Source organism: Diceros bicornis, chromosome 13 (assembly GCF_020826845.1).
Source record: "Diceros bicornis minor isolate mBicDic1 chromosome 13, mDicBic1.mat.cur, whole genome shotgun sequence".
Taxonomy (NCBI): domain Eukaryota; kingdom Metazoa; phylum Chordata; class Mammalia; order Perissodactyla; family Rhinocerotidae; genus Diceros; species Diceros bicornis.
In genome coordinates this window covers 43,255,084-43,282,904 of record NC_080752.1, presented here as the reverse complement: position 1 = coordinate 43,282,904, position 27,821 = coordinate 43,255,084, and the positions used below count along the sequence as shown (strand labels likewise).

At 41.0% G+C, this 27,821-nt stretch overlaps 1 protein-coding gene across 1 annotated transcript; it reads right to left on the bottom strand.

Moving 5' to 3' along the window:
• Positions 1-967: 967 nt before the first annotated feature.
• Positions 968-25,400, bottom strand: FAM76A (family with sequence similarity 76 member A). Its single transcript, XM_058553386.1, has 9 exons — positions 24,998-25,400; positions 23,681-23,745; positions 20,655-20,709; positions 19,538-19,690; positions 15,146-15,303; positions 11,437-11,523; positions 6,356-6,491; positions 3,719-3,820; positions 968-3,198 (listed from the first exon to the last, which is right to left on the bottom strand). The coding sequence occupies exons 1-9, from the start codon at positions 25,076-25,078 to the stop codon at positions 3,112-3,114; spliced, it is 924 nt and encodes a 307-aa protein (XP_058409369.1). The 5' UTR covers positions 25,079-25,400; the 3' UTR covers positions 968-3,111.
• Between the last annotated feature and the right edge of the window lie 2,421 nt (positions 25,401-27,821).

The window sequence follows — 27,821 nt, the reverse complement described above, 5'->3', positions numbered from 1 at the left end:
ATCCCGTAAGGGGTTATTATCCAAAATATATAAAGAACTCATACAATTCAACAAAAACAAACAACCCAATTAAAAAATGGGCAGAGGATATGCACAGACATTTTTCCAAAGAAGATATACAGATGACCAACAGGCACATGAAGAGATGTTCAACATCACTAATTATTAGGGAAATGCAAATCAAAACCACAATGAGATATCACCTCATGCTTGTCAGAATGGCTACCAGTAAAAAGACAAGAAATAACAAGTGTTGGAGAGGATGTGGAGAAAAGGGAACCCTCCTACACTGCTGGTGGGAATGTAAACTGGTACAGCCACTATAGAAAACAGTATGGAGATCCTTCAAAAAATTAAAAATAGAACTACCATATGATCCAGCCATTCCACTTCTGGGTATTTATCCAAAGAACATGAAGACACTAATTCAAAAAGATATATGCCCCTTTATGTTCACTGTAGCATTATTCACAATAGCCAAGACTTGGAAACAAGCTAAGTGCCCATCAACGGATGAATGGATAAAGACGACGTGGTATGTATACACACACACACACGCACACACACACAATAGAATACTACTTAGTCATAAAAAAAAAAGAGGAAATCTTGCCATTTGTGACAACATGGATGGACCTTGACGGTATTATGCTAAGCAAAATGTCAGACGGAGAAAGCCAAATACCATGATTTCACTCATATGAGGAATTTAAAACAACAACAACAACAACAAACAACACATAGATACAGAGAACAGATTGGTGGTTACCAGAGGGGAAGGGGGGTGGAGGGAGGGCAAAAGGGGTACAGGAGCACATGTGCATGGTGATGGATGGCAACTAGACTTTTGGTGGCGAACATGATATAGTCTATACAGAACTCGAAATATAATGATATACACCTGAAATTTATATGTTATAAACCAATGTTACCTCAATTAAAAAAAACCCAACAATTATACTTGAGTCAATATGAATTTTTATTAACACACATTTGTCAAAGTCTGTACAAACAAAAACACTCCTGTGTTTTAAAATGTCCATTATTACAAACATACAAATAAACAAAAGGTGTTACCAAAAGTTAGCTATTCAATTTCATGGTAAAACAGTGTCATGATTTTTAAAAACCAAAATTTTAAGACTAAGGTTTCTTTCTTCCCTTTTTGGAACTTGTGGAAAGTTAGAAAATGGGTGGATTTGCTTTATATTAAATGCCAAGACCTTAAAAAAAGATTTAGTATAAAACTAAATATGTTTTTATATTATCACTTTATGTAACAGAATTTCTCAAGTCTTTAAAATTAAAAAAAAAACCATGACTGTAACTTTTTTCACAATCTTTTCCCCAAAGTCAATGTAAATGCATCTGAAAAATATTATCTGACAGTTTATCTTTACCTAAAAGTTTCTCATTCAAAGAGTTACAAAACTATTTAGCACTGCCGTTTCCCTTGCTTAAGAGGGAAAATTACATCCCTTACTAAAGTGATATACAAGCAACATGGTCCATTGTTTCTCTTATCAGAAGAAAGCCACCCATTTCCACATCTCTGTGCAATAATGTGCATGGATCCACTGTGAGACTGCTGCCACAAATTATAAACATTTGCTTCTAGGAAATGCCTACCAAGTTAAACTTACTGCTACAGTTTTGGTAGACTGAGGTACAAATGTCATGCCCTCACGATTACCTCGAACTCTACCATCCCCCTGCATTAACGATTCCAAGGTCATTGGTTTTACTCTGTTTCATGGCACACTACACATTTCTAATTTCTTTCACAAACATCATACAGAGGACCTGAGACTATGGCTAGAAATACAAATCTATCTCCTCTCCTGGAAAAGTAAATCCACGTGCCTATTGGGTCAAGGGAAAACAGGACACAAATAATTCTGGCTGAGGCCAAGCTGCTTCTGAAAAGCACCTGTTTTCAACACCGTTCCATTAAAAGCAGGCAGTGTACAGGCTGGAGAAAGTACACTGATATCATTTCTCCCAATCAGACTCAGAGTCCATACTAGAGCAGCTCGAACCGACCCCAAAAATGCCCTGTAGTTGAAATATTCTCCCATTTTGAATCTGCTCATGTAAAAAAAAAAATGTTCTCTGACAATGGCCCAGTATACAACTGATATAAGTAAGTAAAGGATATTTTTCTAAAAAGAAGTGGCAGTGTGAGAATTTAAAATTAGTCACATAAAACAACCAGGAAAGGGGTGAGGGAGGGAAGTGTCCAGTATAACCTGGACAACCTTTCTTTCTGCCCTTACTTAAAAAGACAGACTGTTCAAATCTTTGCTACCTCCCTTAAGTATCTTCTTAAATGCTCTTCCAAGAAATCCTTCAAAAGGCACTTAACGCCACACTTATGCAGTGAATTGTTTCACCTTAGCAATCAGTTTTAAGACTCCAAGGTAACAAAAAAACAAAGATCTGATTCTTTTACTAAAAGCTAAGGACTTTTTTTAAGAGGCATCACTTTTACAAGAAGAACAAGCTAGGCTACCATTATTCCTTTATCAAGAAAAAGGTTCTTTTTTAAAAAATAAATAAAACTCTGGCTATACATAGTACAAAGTTCATACATAATATACCTGGAAAAAAACCCAAGAGTATACCCTGAAGCAAAAGGTTTATTGGAGAGAGAAAGCCTCTTCCATTGTACCAAGTGTTAAGGTGGCAGTTTTCAAAGTTCAGAGGGTGGCAGTGATATGTAATTAATGCCAAACTATTTGCTCATGGGTACGGCAGGATGCAATGATGGACAAAAACAAAAATCATTCTGCACATAACACTGAGCAGTGACCACCACACACACACAAAAATAGTAGTACCAAAAGAGAGAGAGAGAGAGTAGTAACAGGGTAGGGTGGGGGGAGCAAGAATGTGAAAGAGAGACAGCATGACATCCCAAACATTCAAGCATGCAGTCTTAACACAGCACAAACCAGGTGTTTCCATTCAGCCCACTGCAATCACACAAAGAAGGATAACTATAATAAAATAGAGATTTCTTAAGAAAGCTTGCAATTCCCAGAAAACAGCCATTCGCCAACCCTAACCCAGAAATCCATTTGCTGTTGCTGGGAGCCTCCTTGTGGTCTCTCACGGAGAGGTTATAGCTCCTGACTTCTCGGACTTCTTGCTCTTGGACAAAGCAGCTGCCTGCTTCAGGAGCTCTCGGTTTTTGGCCTAAAAAACCAGTGCAAGAAAGATGTTTTAACAGGATAGGATATGTTTTTCACACAGATGCTAAAGCCAGACAATGTAGAGGGTCAAGAAGAGATGAAGAAATTCCAGAGGTAGAAAACAACAGAAAGCTCTAGGACTTGGTTCAGGGGGAAGAAAGTATTTGCTGGAAGTTAATCAGTGAACTTTAATCTCCTGGGATCCACTGTTACAAAAGGATGCTTTGTGCAACACAAACAAACCATGGACTGCCTTAACGTGCTGGATAAACAGAATTTATAATTCAGACATCTGGAATCACATCTGGTTTATCCAAAAATCAAAGAACACATTTATTAATTCTACTTTTTTTTTTGAGAGAAGAAGACCAGAACACACCCAAAAGTGAAACAATAAAAGATATCTGTCAAGTGGATTAATGTGATTTGTCAATACTTGGAGAAAAAAGATATCTAAGAGATGATCACTTAAAATACAATCAGCTAAATACACCAGAGTTACCACATAAAATAAGCATAGTCACCTGCAATTGTTCTGTGACTTCTTTGTGGGTTTTCTCCATCTGGTTCATTTTGGCTCTCATCTGAGATTCTTGGTACTGAAAATCAGCCTTCAACTCCGTGATCTGAGGAAAACAAGGCAGAGTGACTAGAAGAAATTTCTGGGCAATGAAAAATGTTTTGGTACCAGAGAGCTAAATGGTCCCTCAAATTAATGAAATCCAGGGCTCTCCTGAAGATCCACACCTAAATCAAAGCCAGAGAATTCCATATCCTATTTTTTCTAAAGATTTCCTCAAAATTACACAAAATCCTGAAGTAGCATTTCTGATACTTAACCACTATCAGGTCTTAATGATCTCGTGTATTTAATGTATGCCAATAATTCTCCAAATACTCACCTCCAAATATATCAGTGATTATAACACAGTATGACTGATGGTTTGAGAAGCCATGAGAATAACAGCTGCTGCCATTTACTCAATTTTTACGCTGTTCCAGGCAAACTGCTTGATTATATTCCCTCACTCAATACTGTGATAACCCTGGGGGTGGTATACTATTCTTCCCATTTTATAGATGGGAAAACCAAGGCTTAGAAAGGGTTAAGTAACATGACCAAGATCATACATGCTAGCAAGTGGCAGAGCTAGAATTCAAACCCCAGGCCTTCTTCTATTGACTATGCTATTCAAGGAGCACAGAGAAGAACTATCTAAATAAGAGAAGTGATGTGTGAGCTGAATTTTGAGGAACAAGCAGCAATTGGCACATGAGATAAGCAGAAAGGCATCCAAGCAAAGGGAACAGTATAGGCATAGGCAGAAAGTGTGAGAGAACTGAGAGCTTGTTGGAATGACTGATAAGTGTGGACAGTAGCAGGAGATGAGGCTAGCGGTGGGCAGGCATGATGAGGAAAAGCCTGTGTTCCAAGCCAAGGAGTGTGACCTTGATCCTGAAAGTTATGGGAAACAATCTACTATTTGCTTTTGCTCCTTTTAAAACTCTAATCTTGCAAAGCACTAGAAACAAGTGTTCATTTTGTGTCTACTTGCAAAACTCCTTTTACGTGCCACTCTAGTCTAGTCCATGAAGAGAATATACTTGGGTCCATTTTCATATGACAGTTATGTAGTAAAGTGAAAAGAATATGGGTTTCTTCCCCTGAATCTCCACCTTACTGGCAGAAGAAAGCACAGCACAGTAGACAGAATGGTAGAGTCAGAAAGACTTGGGTTCGTTCCTTTGTTTGTTCTGCCATTTACTAGCTGTGTGATTTGGACATGTCATTTCATCTTTTTGGGTTCATTTCCTCATCTGTAAAATGAGGTAGAAATTAGATGGGAAGAATGCACGTGAAGATTCTCATGTTATATATGTCTTTATTAGCCATTCAGAATGAATCACAGCATTCTGAATCTTGGCACAAGACAACATACAGGTAAAAAACAAAGCTAGGAGAAGGGATTGGAACCCTAAGAGGAAAAATACTGAAGGCACTCTTCATCTATGAAATGATGATAATAATAATTCCTACCTCAAAGGGTTGTTAGGAGGATAAATGAGTTAATACATATAAAGCACTGAGAGTCAGGCACATAGTAAGCATCCAATAAAAGTTAGCTATTATTATTATTTGTTAATATATTAAGGCAAAAATGAGATACTCTCTAAGAACCTGATAATGAGAAATTATAAACATAAATCAGAACAAGGACATAAAAAGTCCCCTTAAAGAGGGAGGATGACTCTCAGACCAGAGCAAGACTTCACTGAAGATATTAAGGTGTTTAAAGAGTGGGTCACTCAGGAAGGGAGTTGTCAGCAACAGAAGCAAAGTGACGCAAGAGTCATGGAGGAAGGCCTACCTGAACATTGTCCAGGGAGGAGGGAGACCTGGCCCACATACTTTGAGTATTACTGTCCCACGGACACGGCCATCCCAATAATAGAGATGGAGGCATCAGGTTCTCTTAGCCTGAGAGCATTAAAAATTCCAATTACATAACTATCTCCTCTTGTCCCGACTCCATGCTCATTCAGCACTTTCTGATTACAACCTTCCAAGGTAGCTCATGCTGAGAAGAGTAGTACAGTCATGCATCCATTAACGACGGGGATATGTTCTGAGAAATGCATCAGTGGGCAATTCGGTCATTGTGCAAATGTCATAGAGTGTACTTACACCAATCTAGATGGCATAGCCTACTACACACCTAGGCTATATGGTACTAATCTTAAGGGACCACTGTTGTACCTGTGGTCCGTTGTTGACCACGTCTTTATGCGGCACATGACTGTACTCAGTTATATGCTCCACCATGCATTAAAAGGGGGCATTGTAGTTTTATACATCATCTCGATAAGCTTGTTTAACACAAGTCCTCCCTGAGAAGTGGAAGCTCCCTCCAAACGCTAAGAAAAATCAACTTTCTAAACCCACTTGACTGAGGACCATGGTAATACCACGCCATGAGTCATCTTGGCAGACAGCAAGCCTCTCCCGAGGATATCCCAACCTTGCCATTGGATGTCTCTCTCAAAGCATCAATGGGTTAAGTACCCAACAAATATCGGTTAAATCAAATTAGCATCATGCCCTATCCCACATATCTTACCCTCGCATAATCCTGGCCTGAGAGGCATTAACTAAACCGTACCTTCTTCTCTTTCTCTAAAATCATTTGATCCTTTTGATGCAGCATCTTCTTCAGAGTGGCCACTTCTTCCTTTAGTTGGGCAATGATGACAAAGTGGTCAGTGCCTGGTGAGTCTAGAGCCAGGTCTGGGGAAAAGCTGAGTGGAAAAATGGACAGGAGAAAAATCATAACTTGGATGGACAGACTTTTTTCTCCCTAAGGACACATCATAGGCCACTTGACTGCAAGCTCAAGGGCAGGAGCAACTATGTGAATTCCCAGCATTAAGCATAATGCATCATGCATGCCAGACTCAACAGCATTTGCTAAACTGCACAGGCAAGGTGGTCATCAGATAACTGTGCCAACCAAAACCACAACCTGCAGCATCTTCTCTCACATTCAGGACTGAAATAAACGCCATCTCACAAGAGCCAAGGATATTCCACTTCAGGTTTTCTGAAGATCCCCAATTATTTTCAGGTGAAACAGCCATAATTTTTTTGTGATTAGATAATTTCCCTAGAATCTGGATAAATCATGAATTGTAAGCTCATGCATTTTTCTTTAAAGCTCCCCACAGAGCTTGTCTTTCAGTTCTCTGTTTTCTGCCTCAAAGCACTGTGATGTGGAGCAGCTGCTGAGAAGGGGCAGTCAGTCCTTTTTTAAAATGATAAGAAGATGACGAAATTAATAGGAAAGAAGCCAACTTCCCCTATACTACAATTGGCCTGTTGATTATCACTTCCAATACTAAGAATTCTGTGACATTCAGTTAGAAAAGGAACAGACTCCAGAGTGACATCATAACCTGGGTTTTCAACAGATTCCTCCCAGTAACAGATCTGAGCACTTCATTTTGTCAAAGCGCCAGGTGAACTCTGTCCTTGTAGTAGTCTCCCAACCAGGACCAGTTTCCGGGAATTTGTAAACCCCTGAAATTTTATGTACAATTCTGCATATACATACAGTGGTTTCTAGGGTGAGGATTCATAGCTTTCACTGGCTAGTCAGAGGTGTCTTAGACCCAAAACAAGTTAAGAAATCACTGCAAAGAGAGTCAAATCTTGCCCTTCCCTATAGATTTCCCAAAGGAAGCTCTTTAATTCTCCCAGGGCAACCCTTAAAGTAAAACACAAACCTGTTTTTCCTAAGCAGACACTGGAATACTGATTCCCAACTCCCTGTATCAATATAGTGACAACTCTAGTTCTCCCTTGCTGTTGATTCTTTCCTACATCTTAAACCACATCTAATACTCGGCATTTCTCTACCCAGGTAGAAACTCCAAATAGCAAGACAAATCACTGGACATACTTCCTCATAGTTACCAAGTCAAACATTTCTATAGCTAGAATGAGAAGACACAGTCCACTGATAAGAATATTGCCCCTTAGTCTACATGAAGCATATGAGAAAAATGTCAGAAGGATGGATCAATGCTTTTGTAACTGATGAATATGCAGAATTACTGGGTAACAAAAAGTAAATGCAAAATAATAAAACAAGGCATAGAGGAGAAAATATTGAAAGGACCTGCCACAGTCTCCACCAGTTTCAATACCCACCAAGGGACTGTCTTCCCTCAACCCAACAGACTCTATTTAAACCCATAACTAGAGTGATGAATGAAACAGAGTAATGGGCTAGTATAAATATCTTCTTGTTGTCCCAAAAGCTCTTAATGCTCTGCTCTACTTGCTTCTTTTTCTGTGTGTGTGTGTGTGTGTGTGTGTGTGTGTGTGTGTGAGGAAGATCAGCCCTGAGCTAACATCCGTGCTAATCCTCCCTTTTTTGCTGAGGAAGACCGGCTCTGAGCTAACATCTATTGCCAATCCTCCTTTTTTTTTCCCCAAAGCCCCAGTAGATAGTTGTATGTCATAGGTGCGCGCCCGGGATCCGAACCTGGGCTGCCAGTAGCAGAGCGCCCGCACTTAACCGCTAAGCCACGGGGCTGGCCCTCTACTTGCTTCTTGAGGGAGGATTCTTCCCATACCAATAAATTGTTGACAAAACCAGTTGTGTCTATCCTGTGTTAGCACCTGACCTTTCTAACTCTCTAATTTCTGATTAATAAGAACTACTAGGAATCAAAAGGAAAAAAGATGGCTAGGTTAGCAAGGCCAAAAATCATATCTAGTCTCTTTCCAAATACCTCCAATGACAGGGAACTCACTACTTCTCCAGGAAGCTTCTTATCTTTCCCAAAAGATTTTAATAGAAGAACAATCTTCCCGAGCTTGAGCCAAAACCTGCCTTCCTGTCATTCCTATCCATTGGTCCTGGGTCTGTCCTCAAAGACCAGAGTAAGTCTAATCTTTCAGGTGTATTTCAGAAGGAGAATAAAATAAAACTACAAGGAAAGGAAAAGAATGTCCTTTAGAAACAATAAACCACAAGGTGTACTTGGGCGTCACTCATTGTTGAGAGTGCTTTTTTATTGCCAATAGAACAATAAACAAATATGATCAAAAAGTAGCTGGTGTGGGGCCGGCCCGGTGGTGCAAGCGGTTAAGTGCGCGCGCTCTGCTGCGGCGGCCCGGGGTTTGCCAGTTCGGATCCCGGGCGCGCACCGATGCACTGCTTGGCAAGCCATGCTGTGGCGGTGTCCCATATAAAGTGGAGGAAGATGGGCACGGATGTTAGCCCAGGGCCGGTCTTCCTCAGCAAAAAAAGAGGAGGATTGGCAGATGTTAGCACAGGGCTGATCTCCTCACAAAAAAAAAAAAAGTAGCTAGTGCATTTGCTCAGGGAAGGAAAGCTAGAAATGAACTCAGATTTTCCTCAAAACGAAAAGCTTCTGTTACAATTTCAACAAACAAATCAGAAAATATGAAATGGGTGGCTGTAAATTTTGTAGGTTACTAAAAAATAAAAAGACTAAGGCATTTTACAAGTATAAAACCATCAGAGAAACGGTTTTATTAAAAAAACCTTAAGTAATACATTTTCTCTGTATGCTACGGAAGACTAATGGATAAAGAAAAAGAGGATAAAAAATAATCAAATATGCCTCAATATTTAAACCATAAATAAAAAAGGAGAATATGGTGGTACAAAAGGTCAACGGAAAACTGTCAGAGAGCAACCTGCAGAAGACAGAAGGGAATAAAAATGAAAGAATAAGAACATAAATTTAAAAGTATATGGATATTTTAAAAGTGGGGCCAGGAAAGTGGATTGTGATTAATTAAAAACTGGGAGGCAGCTACAATAATAGATAGCTCAGAAAGAAGACTGGTAACATTTGGTACAGAACTGAATTCAAGATACATATTCAGTAAAAAAATTTTGGTCTGCATGACATTTTTGAAAAGGACTGTCAAAAAACAAAGGTTTGTCAGAATGTTTTCAAAGTGAAGGAAAAGCAAGAAAAAAACACAAAAAGTAACAAGAAAAGGAAAAATGTAATTTATCTTGTGCTATGAAATTTTACAAGAAAGAAATGCAAACAAGTGGAAGAGACTGTTAAGACTGCTAATGCAGGAACATTCAAATGGAACCTGTACACGTATGAAAATAATTTTTGTGGCAGTGGAAAAATTGTACAAATTTTCAAGTTAATAGGGTAAATTATTTTTAAAAATTAGCATGTACATTTCAAGAAAAATTATCTTTTAAGATCTTTTCCAGAAGACCTTATGAAAGACTGTGTATCTAAGTTAAGGATCAGCATCCTACTTGAGGAAAACGATCATTGCTGGATGCAACAAAAAACTCTAAACGGAAAGCTTAAGTTTTTAGCTTGGTGTATCCATAGCAATGGACAGCAAGAATAGTGGAAGTATCTCAAGAACAAAATAAGCTAAAAGAAGGTAAACTTTAGGGAATGGTTGGTTAAACTAAAGGATATGAATCAGCTTTTTCCAGGTCATTCCTGGGTCATAAGTGAGCACAAAACAGAAATGATGAATCTAAAGGCTGTGGGTCTTGGCTTAGGCCTTCATAAAGCAGGGCTTTCAGAAAGGTTCACTCTTTGAAGCAGTTTTTTCAGGATCATGCACCCTGGCAGAGGTGATGGGACAATCTGTGCCACATCTACTTTTTTCAGAATGGCCAGACTAGCTGCTCAGAGAACAGTAAAGCTGACCAGAAAGATGGTCTTTATGGTTCCTTCCCCCATATAATTTGAATATCTAAGTTAAGCATTTCCAGAAGGTTCAATTCATGAAGTTTAAAATCAATTATACTAGTTGTTAAAAAGACACCTTGCAGAGTCTGAAATCAAGTCAATGAAAAAGGTAACAGGAAAGAGTAAACTTCAAAGACGCTTTGTACTCCCCTAAATAAACAAAATTCGGCCCTGGTAAGCCTATATGCTGGTCTGCTCCCATATGCTGGTCTGCTCCCATATCCACCACTGGCTGGGAGGGAGAACCGAGATTGGGAGGAGTTTTCAGAATGGAGATGATGCCAAGAATTTTAGGGAAGAGTGTGTCAGATGGTCTCACTTCAGGATGCCCAGGCCTGGAGGAACAGAATTGGTTAGCCCCAAGACTGTTGGGAAGCAGCCCGACACAAACAGGGCACTCTGAATTTTAGGACAAAGCAGATCGTAAGAGAAGGAGAGAGGAAAGCAAGGAATAAAAATATGCATTTAGGCAGGCTTTAAATGAAACAAAAATATTTAAATACATCTCATCGTCTCCTGATCCAGCATCTGCACTAGGCTCTCTACAAGCTAAGGAAGCATGGATTATCCCTTAGAGAGTGAGCAACACTGCGTTAACTCCAACTTGTCTCTGCTCTGCCTCTTGAGACCTACTGCTGCCCTGCCTGGAAGAGGCTACAGGCACAGATCACAATGAAAAGCATCCAGCTGTTGACTTCTTAGAATTAGTGTGGGGAGGTATTTGTGGACTGCAGAATTCAACTGCTATTAAATCCAGTTATATGTTCTTGTCTTTTAAGGACAAGATTAGATTTATAAACAAATATCAGTACTGCTTGTTTATAAGATACAAGTGGCTAGCGTAGTGACCGTAAAAGGTTCTCCAACAACCACAGACTAGCTCCAAAGCACACCCTAAAACATATTCCTGTTTCAGGAACTGTGCATGCATTTCAAATGGAAGCAGGCACACACACTCCAATTGGCTTACCTGTCTCCATTGGTCGTGATTGACTCAAACTTGGATTTTTTCTTTGGGATTTCATTTTGAATTGAAGACGTAGAAAGTGTTTTCTGGCTTTTAACAGCAAAAACAGAGAGAGAGAGACATTAGAAATCAAAGATTAATTAAACATCCCAATGAAAGTCTGTCAAATGGGACCAACGTAATATCATAGCTCTTTTATGCAAGAGTTAATTATTCTTGATTATTAAAATCCACCAAGGTGTTTGATTTCATAGGTCCTGGATGCATGGGTAGTTCACTTCCATAGGCCCTCAAAATTCTTGGCGCTAATTAAATATCTGCTGTATTAATAACTATGAGCACAGAGTCAACAAAACTTCAATAAGAAGTATAATCTATCTTATAGTTTAAAAAGTAATTTTACATTCAATGTTTCACATGCATCTTATAATCTCTGAGGTAGATACAAGGTATTATTTCTACTTTGCAGATACTGAGGCTCATCAAGGTTAACTGACCTGCCCAAGAATAAATAGCTAGTTAATAGTGAAACTGGGACTAGACACCAGGTTGACATTATGAACTCCTAGTCCAGTTCTTCTTCACTATATCTCTATAGATCTACTGCTACCTGAGTCCCCTCAACAACACTAAAAATCAGTTTTAGCCCCAATAAGTTCACCCTCTAAAACCTGTCTGCAACCTTTCACTTTGATGGATGTCCAACTGCCAAGCCCAAAGGATGCTTCAGACTCTTTCTTACTTGACCTCTTCTTAATATTTGATACTCTTGACCATGCCATCATTTCCCCCTGCCAGCTTTACTGAGGAATAATTGACAAATACAATTGAATATGTAAAGTGTACAATGTGATGGTTTGACATACATATACATTATGGAACGACTACCAGGATCAAGATAATTAACATATCCATCACCTCACAGTTAACTCTTTTTCTTTTTATGGTGAGAATGCTTAAGATCTACTCTCACCAACTTTCAAGTATTAATACCATACTAACTATAGTCACTCTGCTGTATATTAGATCCTCAGAACTTCTTCTAACTGAAAGTTTGTACCCTCTGATCTACATCTCCCCATTTCTTCCTCCCCTAGCCCCTGGCAACCACCTTCTATTCTTTGTGTCTATGAAGTCAGCTTTTTTTTAAAGATTCCACAAAAACGTGCTACCACAAAGTATTTGTCTTTCTCTATCTGACTCATTTCACTTAGCCTGATGCCCTTCAGGTTCATCCATGTTTTTGCAAACAGCAGGATTTCCTTCTTTTTTATGGCTGAATAATATTCCATGATATATATATACCACATTTTCTTTATCCATTCATCCATTAAAGGACATTTATGTTATTGCCATATCTTGGCTATGGCGAATAAAGCTGCAATGAACAGGAGGTGCAGCTATCTCTTCGAGATAACTGATTTCATTTCCTTGGGATATATATCCAGGAGTGATTGCTGGATCATATGGTCATTTTATTTTTAATTTTTTGAGGAACCGCTATACTAATTTCCACAATGGCCGTATCAATTTACATTCCCACTAACAGTGTATAAGGGTACCCTTTTCTCCACAACCTCACCAACATTTGTTATCTCTTGTCTTTCTCACCACAGCCATTCCAACAGGCGTGAGGAGATATCTCACTGTGGTTTTGATTTGCATTTCTCTGATGAATAGTGATGTTTAGCACCTTTTCATGTATATATTGGCCATTTGTATGTGTTCTTTAGAAAAATGTCTATTCAGGCCCTTTGCCCACTTTTTAACTGGATTATTTGCTTTCTCTGCTATTGAGTTGTATGAGTTCTTTACATATTTTGGATATTAACCCCTTATCAGATATATGGTTTGTAAATATTCACTCCATCCTTCTTGAGTGCTTCTAGAGTTCTGTTCTCAGCCTCTACCTGAGTTATATCATCCAAGAGCATGGTTTTAACAACTACCTAGCTATCATGGTGTCTGGAAATGGTGTTCCCCAGATCACCGGCATCAGAATCATCTGGGATGTTTATAAAACAATGCAGATTCCTGGACTCTATCCTAGATTCTACTGAATTAAACTCTGGTGTGGGGTCGCAGGAATATGCATTTTTAAATAATCTATTCCACTGACTCTCATGTGCTACCAATGGCCCATGTGCAAACCTCTCTTCCAAGTTCTAGGCTAAGCTCTCACTAAATAATTCTTCTTGATGCTTCAAACTCAACTTTTCAAAACTGAACTTCTCTTCTCCCCTTCCTATATTCCCTCAGTTAAAAATCTACCTATTCACTTAAGTAAGAAACCTGAGAATTATCGTTTACTCACTCAGCTCCTGCCCATCTATCTGTTCATCAAATTATCTAAGTTTCTTGTAATTCTCCCTCTAAAGTATCTTTCTGAATCTGCCTCTTTGATCTTCAGTGCCACTGCCTCAGCTGAGGTTCTTGTATTAACATCTTTTACCCGAACTCTTACAAAAAAAAACTTGTTAACTAGCCCCCAGTCTCTTTTTTCTCCAATGCATTCTCCACAATAATCACAGTTAATTTTTTTTTACTGACCTCAGGATCAAGTTCGTGCTCCTTATCAGGTCTGCAGGATCCTGTTTCCTCCATTTCCGGGCTCCTGACCATAACCTCTAGCAACATAAAAGGACTTGCAATTCCCCAGGGTTCCATGTGGCTCATGCTCTCCATGTTTTTGTAAATGCTATTACCTCAGCCTAGGAGGTCTCTGCCCATTCCTTATCTGATGATTCCAACTCATCCTAAGATCCAGCTCCAACATCAGCTCTTCTCTGAGCCTTCCTTGCCTGACCTCTCAAGACAGTTAATGACTACCACCTCTCATGTCTGTGTCCTGATATTTCCACTGTGGTATCCATCGAATTATACTGCAATGATTTGATTACGGGTCTGTTTTCCCTACCAGACTGCATACTGTTGGTGAGCAGCAAGATTCTTTCATTCATTTCTGCATTCCTAGCAGAGTTCCCTGGCCCATGAAAGTACTTAATAATGTTTGCTAAATGAACAAACAAAATCATAATGGTAATAATAACAAAGAGTAACTAAAATGTATTGAATTCTTCCTTTAAGCCAGTCATAAAACTAATCATTATGCATGTGCTATATAATTTCCCTTCACAACAGCTCCATGAGGTAATACTATTATTTCCCTCATTTTACAGATGAAAAAAAACTTGCCCAAGATCCCACACACAGAACCTAGCAGAGCCAGGATTCACTCCAGAGCCAGAACTCTTAACAACACTACAGATACTCTGAAAGGAAACTTAAGAACAATGAAAGGACATCTTTTTGACTGGATCCCACCAGGACAAACCTAGAACATCTATCAACCACTTGGCCAAATATGCACAAACACTGCACTCCTCAGAAAGTGAAATGTCCAGTCTTCTAGGAACATAACCCACTCTAAGGAGGAGAAGAATATTACATCTGAAAGTGCAGTAAGTTCCACAAACTTTTCAGACACAATACAAACCAAGTCAGGAAATCCTGACACCATATGGAAGTCTCTCCAGCCCTTGGATGATACATGAATTGTAAAATATGACAAAGGAGATTCCTCTATAGACCAGTAACTAGAGAGAAACAATAGGAAAATTTATACAAAATGGTATCTTCCATGGCTAATTGTGTGAGTATTACATCTGAGTTACCAGCACCTTTAGTCCTATCTTATGCATCTTGGGGCTACCTGTTGTAATGGCTGCCACCACTCAGTCTACTGTACTGCTCCTTCTCCTGGTGGCTGGCACGGGAAGAGCTGCTCAGGTGCTTCCTCTGCTCTTTGGTCTTCTGAAGGACCCGTTTGTATGAAAGTGTGCACAGCCAGCACAGCAATTTCCCATCTACCTGAAAGACAAAGAGACAAAGATAAAGAAGAGGGAATGTAGTCTAGGGGTACTACGAACATGGTATTGGCAGCTAGAACCTCTGAGTTAAGTCCCAGCTCTGCCACTTACAAGCTGTGTGGCCTTAGGCAAGACATATGAGCTCTCTTGGGCTCAATTTCTTCACCTGTAAAATGAAAGATAATAGTACCTACTTCAGAGGGCTGTTGCAAGGATTTAGTGATATAAGGTAGGTAAAGCATGGTGCCAGGCACAGAAAAGTTGCTTAATAAATATGAGCTGCTAATTTTATTTATCTTTTTTTATTTTGTTTTTCTTAAACTTGACAAACACGGACCAGAGCAAAGTTCCCACAAGAATTTCTAAAGACACAAATATCTCCATGGTGCTCATTAAGGAAAACTCAGCAGGGAAAAGAGAAGACAGAAGATGAAATATAAAATTTATACTTCGGTTTTAATACCTTACAAATGGCTCACAAAATGGTATGCTAGATATCTTTTCTCAGATGGAATATCCCCAGAGAAAGACTGATGGGCAAGTAGCTTCCAAGGCCCCAGTCCCTGGTGGTGGCCTACCATGACACTTTGTTTACATTAGAAAAAGTCAATCTCTTTGGGCAGAAGCAGCTCTGTACTAGGGCACAAGGTGCAGGGCTAGGAAAGGAGAATGTGCTTCCACAATCCTCTGAAGCTGGAGTGCCTCTGTGCAGCACTCAGACTATGAAACTGTGGGGCAGCCTGGTATAGATGGCAGGACAGGAGGGCTGGTTGGAATAACTCAGGTTGAGGAGGGAGTATGCTGATATTTTATGGAACTTTAGATTTCTTGTCTTATTTCTGAAATTAGATTTTATGCCCCATCTTGAGCATGAGTAGGCCATATCATCATTTATCTAAAGTATTTTTTATATATATATATATTTTTTTTTTTTATTTTTTTGCAGGAGATTTGCCCTAAGCTAACATCTATTGCCAATCTTCCTCCTTTTTTCTTCCTTTTCCCCCAAAAAGCTCCAGTACATAGTTGTGTATAGTTGTAAGTTCTTCTGGTTGTTCTATGTAAGCCGCCACCACAGCACGCCTACTAATGGATGAGCGGTGTGGTTCTGCACCTGGGAACCAAACCCAGACGCAGCAGTGCAGCACGCGGAACTTGAACCACTAGGCCATCAGGGCTGGCTCATGTCTAAAGTATTTTTAATCTCGTTAGCAAAAGCTTCTTTGCACACACCTCCCTAAACCATTGGCAAGTTCATCAGTCGGAAAATATCCACTTCTTTCCAATTCCACTACTTCCACCCAAGTAAAGCCATTCTTCTGGGCCGGCCCTGTGGCTTAGCAGTTGAGTGCGTGCGCTCCACTGCTGGCGGCCCGGGTTCGGATCCTGGGTGCGCACAGATGCACTGCTTCTCCCGCCATGCTGAGGCTGCGTCCCACATACAGCAACTAGAAGGATGTGCAGCTATGACGTACGACTATCTACTGGGGCTTTGGGGGAAAAAAATAAATAAATAAACTTAAAAAAAGTGCCATTCTTCTCTCTCACTACTGTGAGAACTGCCCAAATGATCTTCTTCTTACTTCTGCTCTTGGGTTCTTATAAACCATTTCCACATAGCTGCCAAAGAGGGCTTCTTAAATGTAAATGTGCTTGTATCTCCCCTCTCCTTAAAACCCAATGGTTTCCCATTGCATCTAGTATAAAATCCAAACTTTTTACCGCGGCCTATGTTGACTTAAATGTAGCCCCTACCTGCCTCTATAACCTCATTCCCTTTCTCTTTTCCTCGTTCACTCTTCCTTCTTTCTCTTATTCCCATGTGCCAAGCTCATTCTTGCTTTAGGGTCTTGTCACAGCTGTCCCTCTTCCTGGAATCTTGGCCTCCAGAGCTTCCCAGGGCTGCTACCTTGTCATCATTCCAGTTTCGGCTTAGATGTGATCTCCTCGGAGGTTCTCCTGATTGCTCAATCTAAACTGGCCTCCTCAACCACTCTATACCATGTACTCTACTTCTTTATAATACTTACATGTAAAACTTGTGTTCATTTATTTCCTTGTTTGTTCTCATCCATCTCTCTCTCATACACACGAATATAAGCTCTGTGAGAGTAAGGTCTTGTCTGTTTAGTTCACTCGTGTTTTCAACACCTAGAACAGTGTCTGATATGCGATAGGCATTTAATTATTTGTTAATGAATGTATAAATGGATTTTGAAACCAAACTTCAATCTGGTTCATTTCACAGTTATGGGATATGGCCTGAAGGCCTGATTTTAAAACACTTTGGAAGACCTTGCCCAGGAAAGAGCTTTCACTAAGAAGAGTTAGAAAACAAGGCAACTCCACTGAAAGAGAGCCAGCACTGAACATAAAAATTGCATACTGAACCACAGGAGACTTTATTTCAGATCTCACCACTAAAAATAAACTTTAAAAATGTAAAATCACCCTCTGAAAATTAAACTAACATAAAGAAATAATCATAGATAACACTGACTGAGTACTTATCATGTACCATATTTCTTTTGAAGGGCTTTACACATAACTCAACCTTCATAACAACGATAAGGTTTCATCAGCCTCATTTACAGATGAGGAAACTGAGGCACTGGTAGATTAACTTGCGCAAAGTCACAGAGCAAATAAGTGAGATTTCAATGCGGGCATTCTGAGTCCAGATCACCCCCTCTCAATCCCTAAGCTTAGCCCTCCTAAAGTTTATGAACATGTGATTGAGGATGCCTAAAAATACCCAAACTCTTAAGATAGGATTGTAACTAAGGAAGCAGAAACTTAATGACTCTGATGTAATCAGATTAACAAAAATTAGCTATTCCTATTAAGATAGTTATCATTTATTGAGTTTTATTATGTGCCAGGCTCAAAATTAAGTGTTTTATATACCTATCTCAATTAAATCACCCTATGTCCTTGTGAAGTAGCTACTGTTATTCCCACTGGAAAGATGATGAAATTGATGCATAACGAGAGTAAGCAACTTGCCCAGGATCACTCGGCTAGGCCCAGGAGTGGGATGGGACCCAGGTCTGAGGGACTACAAAGCTGTGCTCCAACTATTATTATATGCTACCTCCTGATTACTCATTCATCTTCTCCAGTATCTTGATTCAGGGAAGAGGTGTGCTGGTTGGCAGGCAAGAGTATTCTGGTCATTGGAAAGCTATATCCTCCCATTGTAAGTTAATGAATTTGGTTAGCAAGAGTCAGCTCTTGAGAGCCTAAGCACCTCTGGACACTGAAAAAGAGTTTCTGAACTGCATTCTTTCGTTCGAAAAATATTTATTGAACACTTAGTATGTGCCAGGCCACTGGAAACATAGCAGAGAACAAGACGAACACAGAGCGCACATTCTAGTGGGGGTGGACTAACATGTAAGAAAGTAAATAAGATAATTTCTCATAATATTATATATTATGAAGACTTAATAAAACCGGGTAATATTACAAAGACTGACTGAGGGAGTTAGTAACAGAAGCTCTCTGTGAGGAGGTGGCATCTGAGTTCAGACCTGATATGAGGAACCAGTTAAGACACTCTGGAGAAGTGTATCAGGCAAAAGGTCAGCCAGCACAAAGGTGGGAATGAGACTGGCACAGCTGACAGACTGAAAGGTGGCCAGCGTGGCTGGAGCAAGGTGAGAGATGGGGAGTGTGAGGGCAGACAGCACTGAGAGTCAGATACCGGCCTTGTAGGCCAAGGAAAGAATTTGGCTTTTATTCTAAGTGCAAGTGGAAGCCACTGGAGGGTTTTAAACAGGAGAGTACCATGACCAAATCTAAACCATTTTGATTCTACCAAGGTACCTTTATTCCACAGAGTTTCCCTCTGTGTCATCTTGTGATCTTTAACTTCAACAGATAGAAATATTTAAAGACCCAGAGAGTAAAACTGGTAATATGACTATATTTTGCTTAAGTCACAATCTCTCCTTTGCCAATTACCACTTCACCTATATGGGATATTGGTCACTGTATTTCATATTCTCATGAAATACTAACTCACAAAATGTTACAATATGCTGGTCTACATTTGCCAAATGAAGAAAACAAAGGCTGAATATCTTCTTCAAGGTTAAGAACAGACCTGGGAGAGAAACTGAGACAGCTTTCTTTATTATATGTCTCTTTATTATATGTCTATTATATCACACAATTGGCCCACCTTAATTTCTCTGAAAGAAAAAAAAAAATCAAGAAAAACAGAGATTTACCTTCTTTCTATCATCTTTCCTGTCAAATGCACACTGCTGCTTGCACTGCTCACAAGAATAAGGTGGTCCATACTTCTTCTCTGAATTTGTGCAGCGCTGGCATTTGTTGCCAATAAATGCTGCAATTATGTTGCAATACTGACAAGGTTTAGGCTTAAAGAGAAAAAAAGGGTCAAGTAAGAACATTATAAAATACTGGTACATTTTTTAAAGCAATGATTCCTATTACATAGTCCATTAATCATGGTAAAAATGTATTCCCAACTTCATAAATTTCCTTTTACGTTGATCAAATGAAGCCCAATTACTAACACTATGTAAAGTGTTTTTCTGCACAGCACTATTGATTTTAAAATAAATAAACGGGGCCGGCCCGGTGGCGCCAGCGGTTAAGTGCCCGCGCTCTGCTGTGGCAGCCCAGGGTTCACTGGTGCGGATCCCGGGCGCACACCAACGCACTGCTTGTCGAGCCATACTGTGGCGGCGTCCCATATAAAGCAGAGGAAGATGGCCACGGATGTTAGCTAAGGGCCAGTCTTCCTCAGAAACAAGAGGAGGATTGGCATCAGATGTTAGCTCAGGGCTGATCTTCCTCACAAAAAAAATAATAAATAAATAAATAAATAAAATAAATGAACAAATAACAAAAACCCTCTAGTGTATATGCTGGGACTTCTCAGAGAAATTAAACAGAACCAGCTCTTTGGAGAAATCAGCAAGTTCTTCCAAATTTCTGAAAAGGCCCCTTTGCCATTATCAGCGTATAAACATGCTGGGAGAATGCCTGCAAAGACACAGTATCCTGAACCTTAACACTAACAGAAAAAAAAATCATTCATCAAAATGAATAGTCAACTGTTACCAAACAAAGAGGTCAAGTCATAGGATCCATCTTTCCTCTATTCTTTCCATACCAGCTACTGAAGCCTCTCAAGGAAAATTATAATCACGATCCTGCCATGGTGACCATAAACACAGAACCCCTCAATACTAAGTACTAGCTAAGTCTGAAAGCTCAAACACTAGATAAATATGGTAATTACATTAATAGTCCACAGAATGCAAGGTTCCCAGAGACCTGAGTACTCACTGTTAGGTACAAAGAAACCCTACTTACCGTTCCATACAACTGTACATTCTGAGCACATTTCTTGCATATTGTATTGGTTTTACTGTTAAGGAAGAAAGAGACACAAGGCTTTTATAAGAAAAAAGTTCTTTTACTTAGAATATCTGAAAACTGATTCCTCCTTAAGCCGAAAGGATTTGCTCATTGCTAAGTGCCAAGGTAAAATACGTTCTGGGCACTTGGTTAACTGAAGGTTGAGTTATCCGGCCAATAACTCTTTTAATTATTTTGTGGTTATTAATTTTATTAGCTTGGATAAAATGAAGCTTTGCTTAAAATGGAGAGTTAGTTCTTTTTGTTGGTTTGTTTGATTTTGAGATTTTTTTTTTCTTTTTGTTGAGGAAGATTGGCCATGAGCTAACATCCGTTGCCAACCTTCCTCTTTTTGCTGAGCAAGATTGGGCCCTGAACTAACATCCGTGCCCATCTTCCTCTATTTTGTATAAGGGATGCTGCCACAGCATGAGCAGTGGTGCATAGGTCTGCCCCCAGGATCCCAACCTGCGAACCCTGGGCAGCCAAAGCGGAGCCCACCAACTTAACCACTATGCCACTGGGCCAGCCCCTGGAGAGTTATTTCTGATTATGACATCTCCAAGTATCACTAAGTAAAATTATCAGATATAGAAAGGACCCTCAAAAGAATATTATGTTAGACTGAAATGGACGAGCAGAAAAGAAACTAATTCTCCTCAATTCAGATGAGGAGCTGAGAAATGTGAGATGAGGAATAAAGTGTATGTGTTGAAATATAAACATTCTATCCATGTTGACCTTACTGTCTACACCCTCCTCTGTAAGTGAAAAGATATGAAAATCCCAGACGTGAAGAAATAGATGCTATGACCAAATATTTTGTCAATATTTCTGATTTCTCTAAGAGCTAAGCACTGACAAAAATAAAAACACCCTTTGCCTTGTGAAGATCCAGCGGTTATAATATTACCTAAATGCCTGACGTGATAAACTGTCTTGGGGAAAAAATCATCTTGAAATAAAGTCTAACCCTTCACAAAGGGAGGCACAAACAAATGCTTGATGTGCAAGAAGTTTAAACAACGTTCTGGGGCTAAAAATAAAATATAAAAATCTAGTCTATTCGCTATTTTGTGATAATTTTCTCATACAATTCCTATGAAAATGACCATAAAGTTAAAACAGACAAAAGAAAAACTTCAAAGTAGAAAACATTTAAATTAAAATGAGATATTCAAACAAAATATTTCCCAGGGCAATTTTCTGCCATTTTAAAAAGGCAGTACAAGAAGTGAAGTACAGGGGCCAGCCTGGTGGCGTAGTGGTTAAGTTCACATGCTCCACTTTGGCAGCCCAGGGTTCGCAGATTTGGATCTCGGGCATGGCCCTACGCACCACTCATCAAGTCATGCTGTGGCGGCGTCCCATGCACAAAATAGAGGAAGATGGGCACAGATATTAGTTCAGGGCCAATCTTCCTCGGCAAAAAGAAGAAGATTGGCACCGGATGTTAGCTCATGGCCAATCTTCCTCACAAAAAAAAAAAAGAAGTGAAGTACATTGAAAGAGACCTTGAGAAAGAGGATTAGCATCAGTGATTCTGTGATGTAGAACATTTTGGTTTATACTTATATTTACTACTGAAGGAGTGGGATATATATATCAATATATACAAATGCCCTGACATCTTAGAAAACATTCAAAGAAAAACTATTTTTATGATTCATCTTGAATTAATTTTTATGTATGGTGTGAATTAGGGTCAAACTTCATCTCTCACCCTACACACACAAAAATTAATTCAAAATATAAATCACAGATCTAAATGCAAAAGCTAAAACATAAAGCTTCTACATTATATTCTGTAAGTTTCCATTTATATGAAGTTCTAGAACAGGTAAAATTAATCTACGGTGAAAAGGAAAATCAGAACAGTGGTTGCCTGGGGGAAGCGAGGAAGGTGGGGATTGACTGGGATGGGGCATGAAAGGACTCTCTGCAGTGATGGTAATGTTTCATATTTTGATAGGGTTTGAGGTTACACAGATGTATACTGTTTGTAAAACTCATCAAATGATGTACTTAAGATTCGAGCATTTCACTCTGTGGAAATTTTACCTCTAAAAAAAACAAAGGACTGTAAACAAATATTGAACTCTAGTTAATGATATGCATGCTGAAGTGTTTAGGGTCAAGCATACTGATGTCCACAACTTTAAAATGCATCACAAATAAGATGGAGTCATACACTGATGGATAGATGTAAATATAGTAAATGTAAATTATAGAATCTAAGTAGTGGTATACTACTTAGTGGGTATTTACTGTCTAATTCTTTCAACCTTTTTTTGTTTGAAAGTATTCATAATAAAACAATGGGGTAAATATTCCTAGAATTGAAATGAGGCTGATTAAAATTAGGCTTCTTGGTCCATGTGTGAGCTAGCAAACAGACCCCAGCCTGCTTAAGGCACTATCACCTACTGCTGCAGTTCCACAAAAGGTGAACTTACTATACCAATAAACCACTTTGCTGGTATTGAAAAGTTCCCCAAAGACGTGTGTTCACTCACATCTAACTATTTTTCACACTTTTTAAAATGAGATTCAGACAAGGCAAGTGAGTTTCAAATGTGACTAGGGCTAAGAAACCCTTTATCAGGATTGTCACATTTCCCAAAGTATCTTCTTTTGTCTTGTAAATTCTTCAAGCTCTGTATATCAACATGAGGCTCACGTTTTACAGTTGTGGGATTGGTCTCCTACTGTCAAGATCAAAACCAAAATATAAAATTGTCAAGGATCTGAAAAATAAATAACTTTAAAAATTTAAGCACAACGGATAACCAGGGAACAATATGTGTAGTTCACACCCACCGATGTGTTACAATAGGAAACTGCAGAATCTGTGCGCAGTTGATTACAGATCATCAGTATATTACAATGCAACTGATTACAGATCTATACATTGAAATGCAATGACAGATTTTAAGAGGAAAAAGCCTATTAACACCTTTCATGGTCAACAAAAACTGTACCTCTCCTGCTGGTACTCAGTCCTACAGTAGGTGCACTTCACAACAGGGTGTGCAATCCGACATTCCTGAAATGAAACGAGGATATAATTTTAAAAGGCAGTCAGAAGTGGAAACAGCCTTCAGTAGGAGGCAGAAGACCTGGGTACTATTCCCAGCATAGACACTGTGCTTGAGTGAGTCACTTAAACTTTCTGGGTGTAATTTCTTTCCTCTGCAATACTGGCATCACTGCCCTGCATTGATGTGGGAGTTAAGTAAGAATTAAATGGAACTAGTCATAAATTGTAATACAAAGGTATGTATGAATAAGTCTCAGACTGGGAATTAGAAGCCCTGGATTCTAGTCCCCGTTCTGCCTCTGCCACGGTGTGATTTTTGAACAGGTTCAATTGCGAAATGAAAATACTGGATTAAAATCATTATTGCTTACATATACAAAACTTCCTTAAAATTAAAAAAAAAATGATTATCTATCTATTTAATTTTTTTTAGGCCAAAAAAGGCACTCAAACATTTGAGTTCTCTCATACCTGGTAACAGAGTGACCAACTCATGGCAATTTGAAGCAATAGTGACATACAATTATGAGTTACCCATGTGAGAGAGAGAAACTCTGAACTATCCAGGGATATCTTAACATCACTCTTGAGCTGGCTTGGTGACTTTTAACTGTCGCCTCACAGCACTTCTATTTACTTAAATAGGCAAAGCAGGATGGAGCAACTTAAAACGAAAAAGAGAACTTGGACCTTCACGGGCAAACACTGATCAGCAGCTGGTTAGGGCTAGGACCCAAGGGCACCAACTAGATGCTGAAAAATCATGCTGCTTCGTGCGCTTGATTGGGGGGCTTTTCTATAAAGCCTCGCCACCTCCGATTCTGAGACTGAAAAGTGCCCGTCAGGCGCCTGAGTTCGAGATGCTCCTCCAGGCAGCACCCAACTCTGGAGTTCAGTCCCAGGAGGGACAGGGGGTCCTTCAGTCTGCAACCAAGCAAGGAAACCAGCCCAAGAGGGATCTCCGGCGTGGCTGGTCGGGGGCAAGCAGGGAACCCGCTGTCCCCTCCCCCGACCTCACGGGGTCCAAGAACAATTCCTCACGGTTGCTAAGCACCGGCCACGCCGGCCACGGGGGCCTGGCCCGAGCCTGGGACTTCCCTCCTTGCCCCGCTGACCCCTAGCGGGGCGGGGGCGGTTCCTCAGCTAGGCGGGCCTGCCACGCCCTGTCCGGGGACCCCGCCAGCCGTCCCGCAGAACCGGGAGCTCCGGGCCGCGCCTCCAGCGTCCCAGTTCCCGGCCGCCGCCCCAGCCCGCGCACCTTGCACAGCTGCTGCCCCTGAGACAGCGCCTCGAAGGGGAAGCGCTGGTGGCACTTGGTGCAGGCGTAGAGCGCCGCCATGTCCGGCCCGGGCCGTGCTCACCGCCCCGCCGGCCCAGCCGGCCGCTTTATCTGACAGTCTGAGGTACAAGCTGGCAGCAGCGGCGGCTGGCTGCGGGCTGCGGCAGGCGGGCGGGCCGGCGAGTGCCGGCGGACCAGGGCGGGCGCGGCGGCGCTGGACGCCCGCTCACTGGTTCATTTCGACGTCCAACAAGCACGAAGGGGCGAAACACGGAGCTTCTGACGACTCTGATTCGGTCGGGACTGGAATACGCCGCTTCTGACGCGCGCGGCCTCGATTATGTAAAGCGCAGTCACGCGGGGGCGCCACTGGGAGGGACCGTCTCCCGCCTGGGACCTCGGAAGCGCCCAGACTCCTCCCACTTCGCTCTTGGTTTCCGCCCTCGCTCCTCCTCTCCTCGGCCGCGGACGCAACCGCGCCTCTCGCGATACCTTCCCGGAGTTGTGATGTTTTGGTTTCTATGGAGCTGCCCTCTGGGAGCCGGGTGGGCGCGGTTGAGCTGAGTGTGGCGCATTGTTGAACTAGAACTCGGACACCACCCCGAGCCTGAAGAAGCTGGGGGCTTGTGAGACAAGCCGTCCAGCATCGGGGCGGTAGTGGCCCTCACAGCCCTGTCACTCGAGGGAGAAGAGGAAACCATGAGAGGCAACTTACAGGAGTGCCCTCTATCTGAGACCCCTAAGAAAGGGAGAACTCTAGGATCGTTGACCTCCAGAGAGAAAGACGCATGCCCCAGAGAGAGCACCCCTATGTTGTGGAAGAGGGGTGCGAGAGATGACAGCCCCTCCAGGAGGGAGAAGAGGGATACTAAGGCGAGGCCCTCTGCCCCTGCGAGTCCTGATGCCCTGGAGGCCCCCCTCAGAGCGGGATGCGGTTGGCCCAAGGCCTGCTTCCTACTCTGTATTATCCAGTTGCACCCCCAGCTTCTCTCTGGAACAACCAACCACTGGCACTTCCTGGCTAGGCCTGCCCTGGGAAGGCAAGCCACAGCCTCCTGGCTACTCTGCCTCTGGTCAGCTCTCAGCCTGGCGCATGTAGGGGCTGTTCAAGGAATTACCAACTTCGTGTTCTTGGGGCTTTGGTAAAACTTCCTGCAGTGCTGACCATTCCAAGTCTCTGCCCTCTGGTGGCTCTTGGCCTTAGATTACTTTGGGCTCTGCCAACTGCCTGTATGGTACTAATTGCACTTTTGCCTCAGTGTGCATTTTTTACAATTGAGGGCGCACTTATGGCTTCTAAATCCCTGCCCCAACAAAAGTTACTCTCTTTGAAATCCAAATCCCGCCCCCTTTTTGCGGTTTTGCCCACAGATGTATATTAATCAAAGGTTTAGGCTCTGGAGTCAGAAAACTAAGGTTCAAAATCACAGCTCCAAGTCTACTAGCTCTATAACCTTGAACTTCTGACCTTCTCAGAGCCTCACTTTCCTCAGTTGTACAATTGGGTCATTGTGAGGATCAAAAACATTACATGGAGGGTAATAGGGAGAAACTGCTTAATGGGTAAGAGGTTTTACTTGAGAGTGATGGAAATGTTTTAGAACTAGATAGAGGTGGTGGTTGCACAACGTTGTTGTGAACGTACTACCTGCCACTGAATTGTTAACTTTAAAATAGTTAATTTTATATTATGTGAATTTCGCCTCAAATTATTTTTTAAAAAATGATGCAGGCTTGGGAGCCAGACTACCTGGCTTTGAATCCCAGCTCTATCACTTACAAGCTGTATGACACGTTAAAAACAAACAAAATAAACAAACAAGAAATAGTACATGGAACTTGGTACACTAGAAAAATGTTAGCTACTAGAAAAAGAAACTGTGTTTCTTTTAGGGTGCCCTAGAATCATTTAAACACAGCCTCCCTTCTACTCACAGGCAAAATGCACACTGCAAACGCACGCTGCGGTGTGAGCCTTTCTATGTTCCCTGCCTCCAGTTCTGATTTCCACTAGATTACTTATCACTTTTTTATTTGTGTGAGGAAGATCAGCCCTGAACTAACATCCGTGCTAATCCTCCTCTTTTTGCTGAGGAAGACCGGCTCTGGGCTAACATCTATTGCTAATCTTCCTCCTTATTTTCCCCAAAGCCCCAGTAGATAGTTGTATGTTATAGTTGCACATCTTTCTAGTTGCTGTATATGGGACATGGCCTCATCATGGCCGGAGAAGCTGTGCATTGGTGTGCGCCCGGGATCCTAATCGGGACCACCAGTAGCGGAGCCCGCGCTCTTAACCGCTAAGCCACAGGGCCGGCCCTACTTATCACTTTTGCAATTGCCTATTCCTTGTTTTTCATCCATCATATTATGGCGTTATGGAACGGAATGACCATATCCTCTGTATCCTCTTCACCCAGTGCAGAGCTAATTAATCCATTCATTCAACAAATCTTTATTATTTACTATGTGCTAGGCTCTGGCTTAGGCAATGGGGATACACTGGTGTATAAAACAGATGTGCTCCCTGCTGGTATAAAGCCAACAGTCTAGTGGCAAAGACAGCCGAATAGCAAGGACTATGAATGAAAAGACCTGCTGCAGGGATAGAGAACAATGATGGGATGGGGGCAGGTAGCGGAGTCACTTGGGTAGAGAAGGTCAGGGAAGAATTTTCCGAGAAGGTGCCAAGACCTGAAGGTCAAGAAGGACTTAGCCATATGACTTAGCCAAGAATGTTCTGGGCAGAGGGAAAGGTGAAGACCTTGAGGTGGAATATGGCTTGGCATGTTCAAGAAATGGA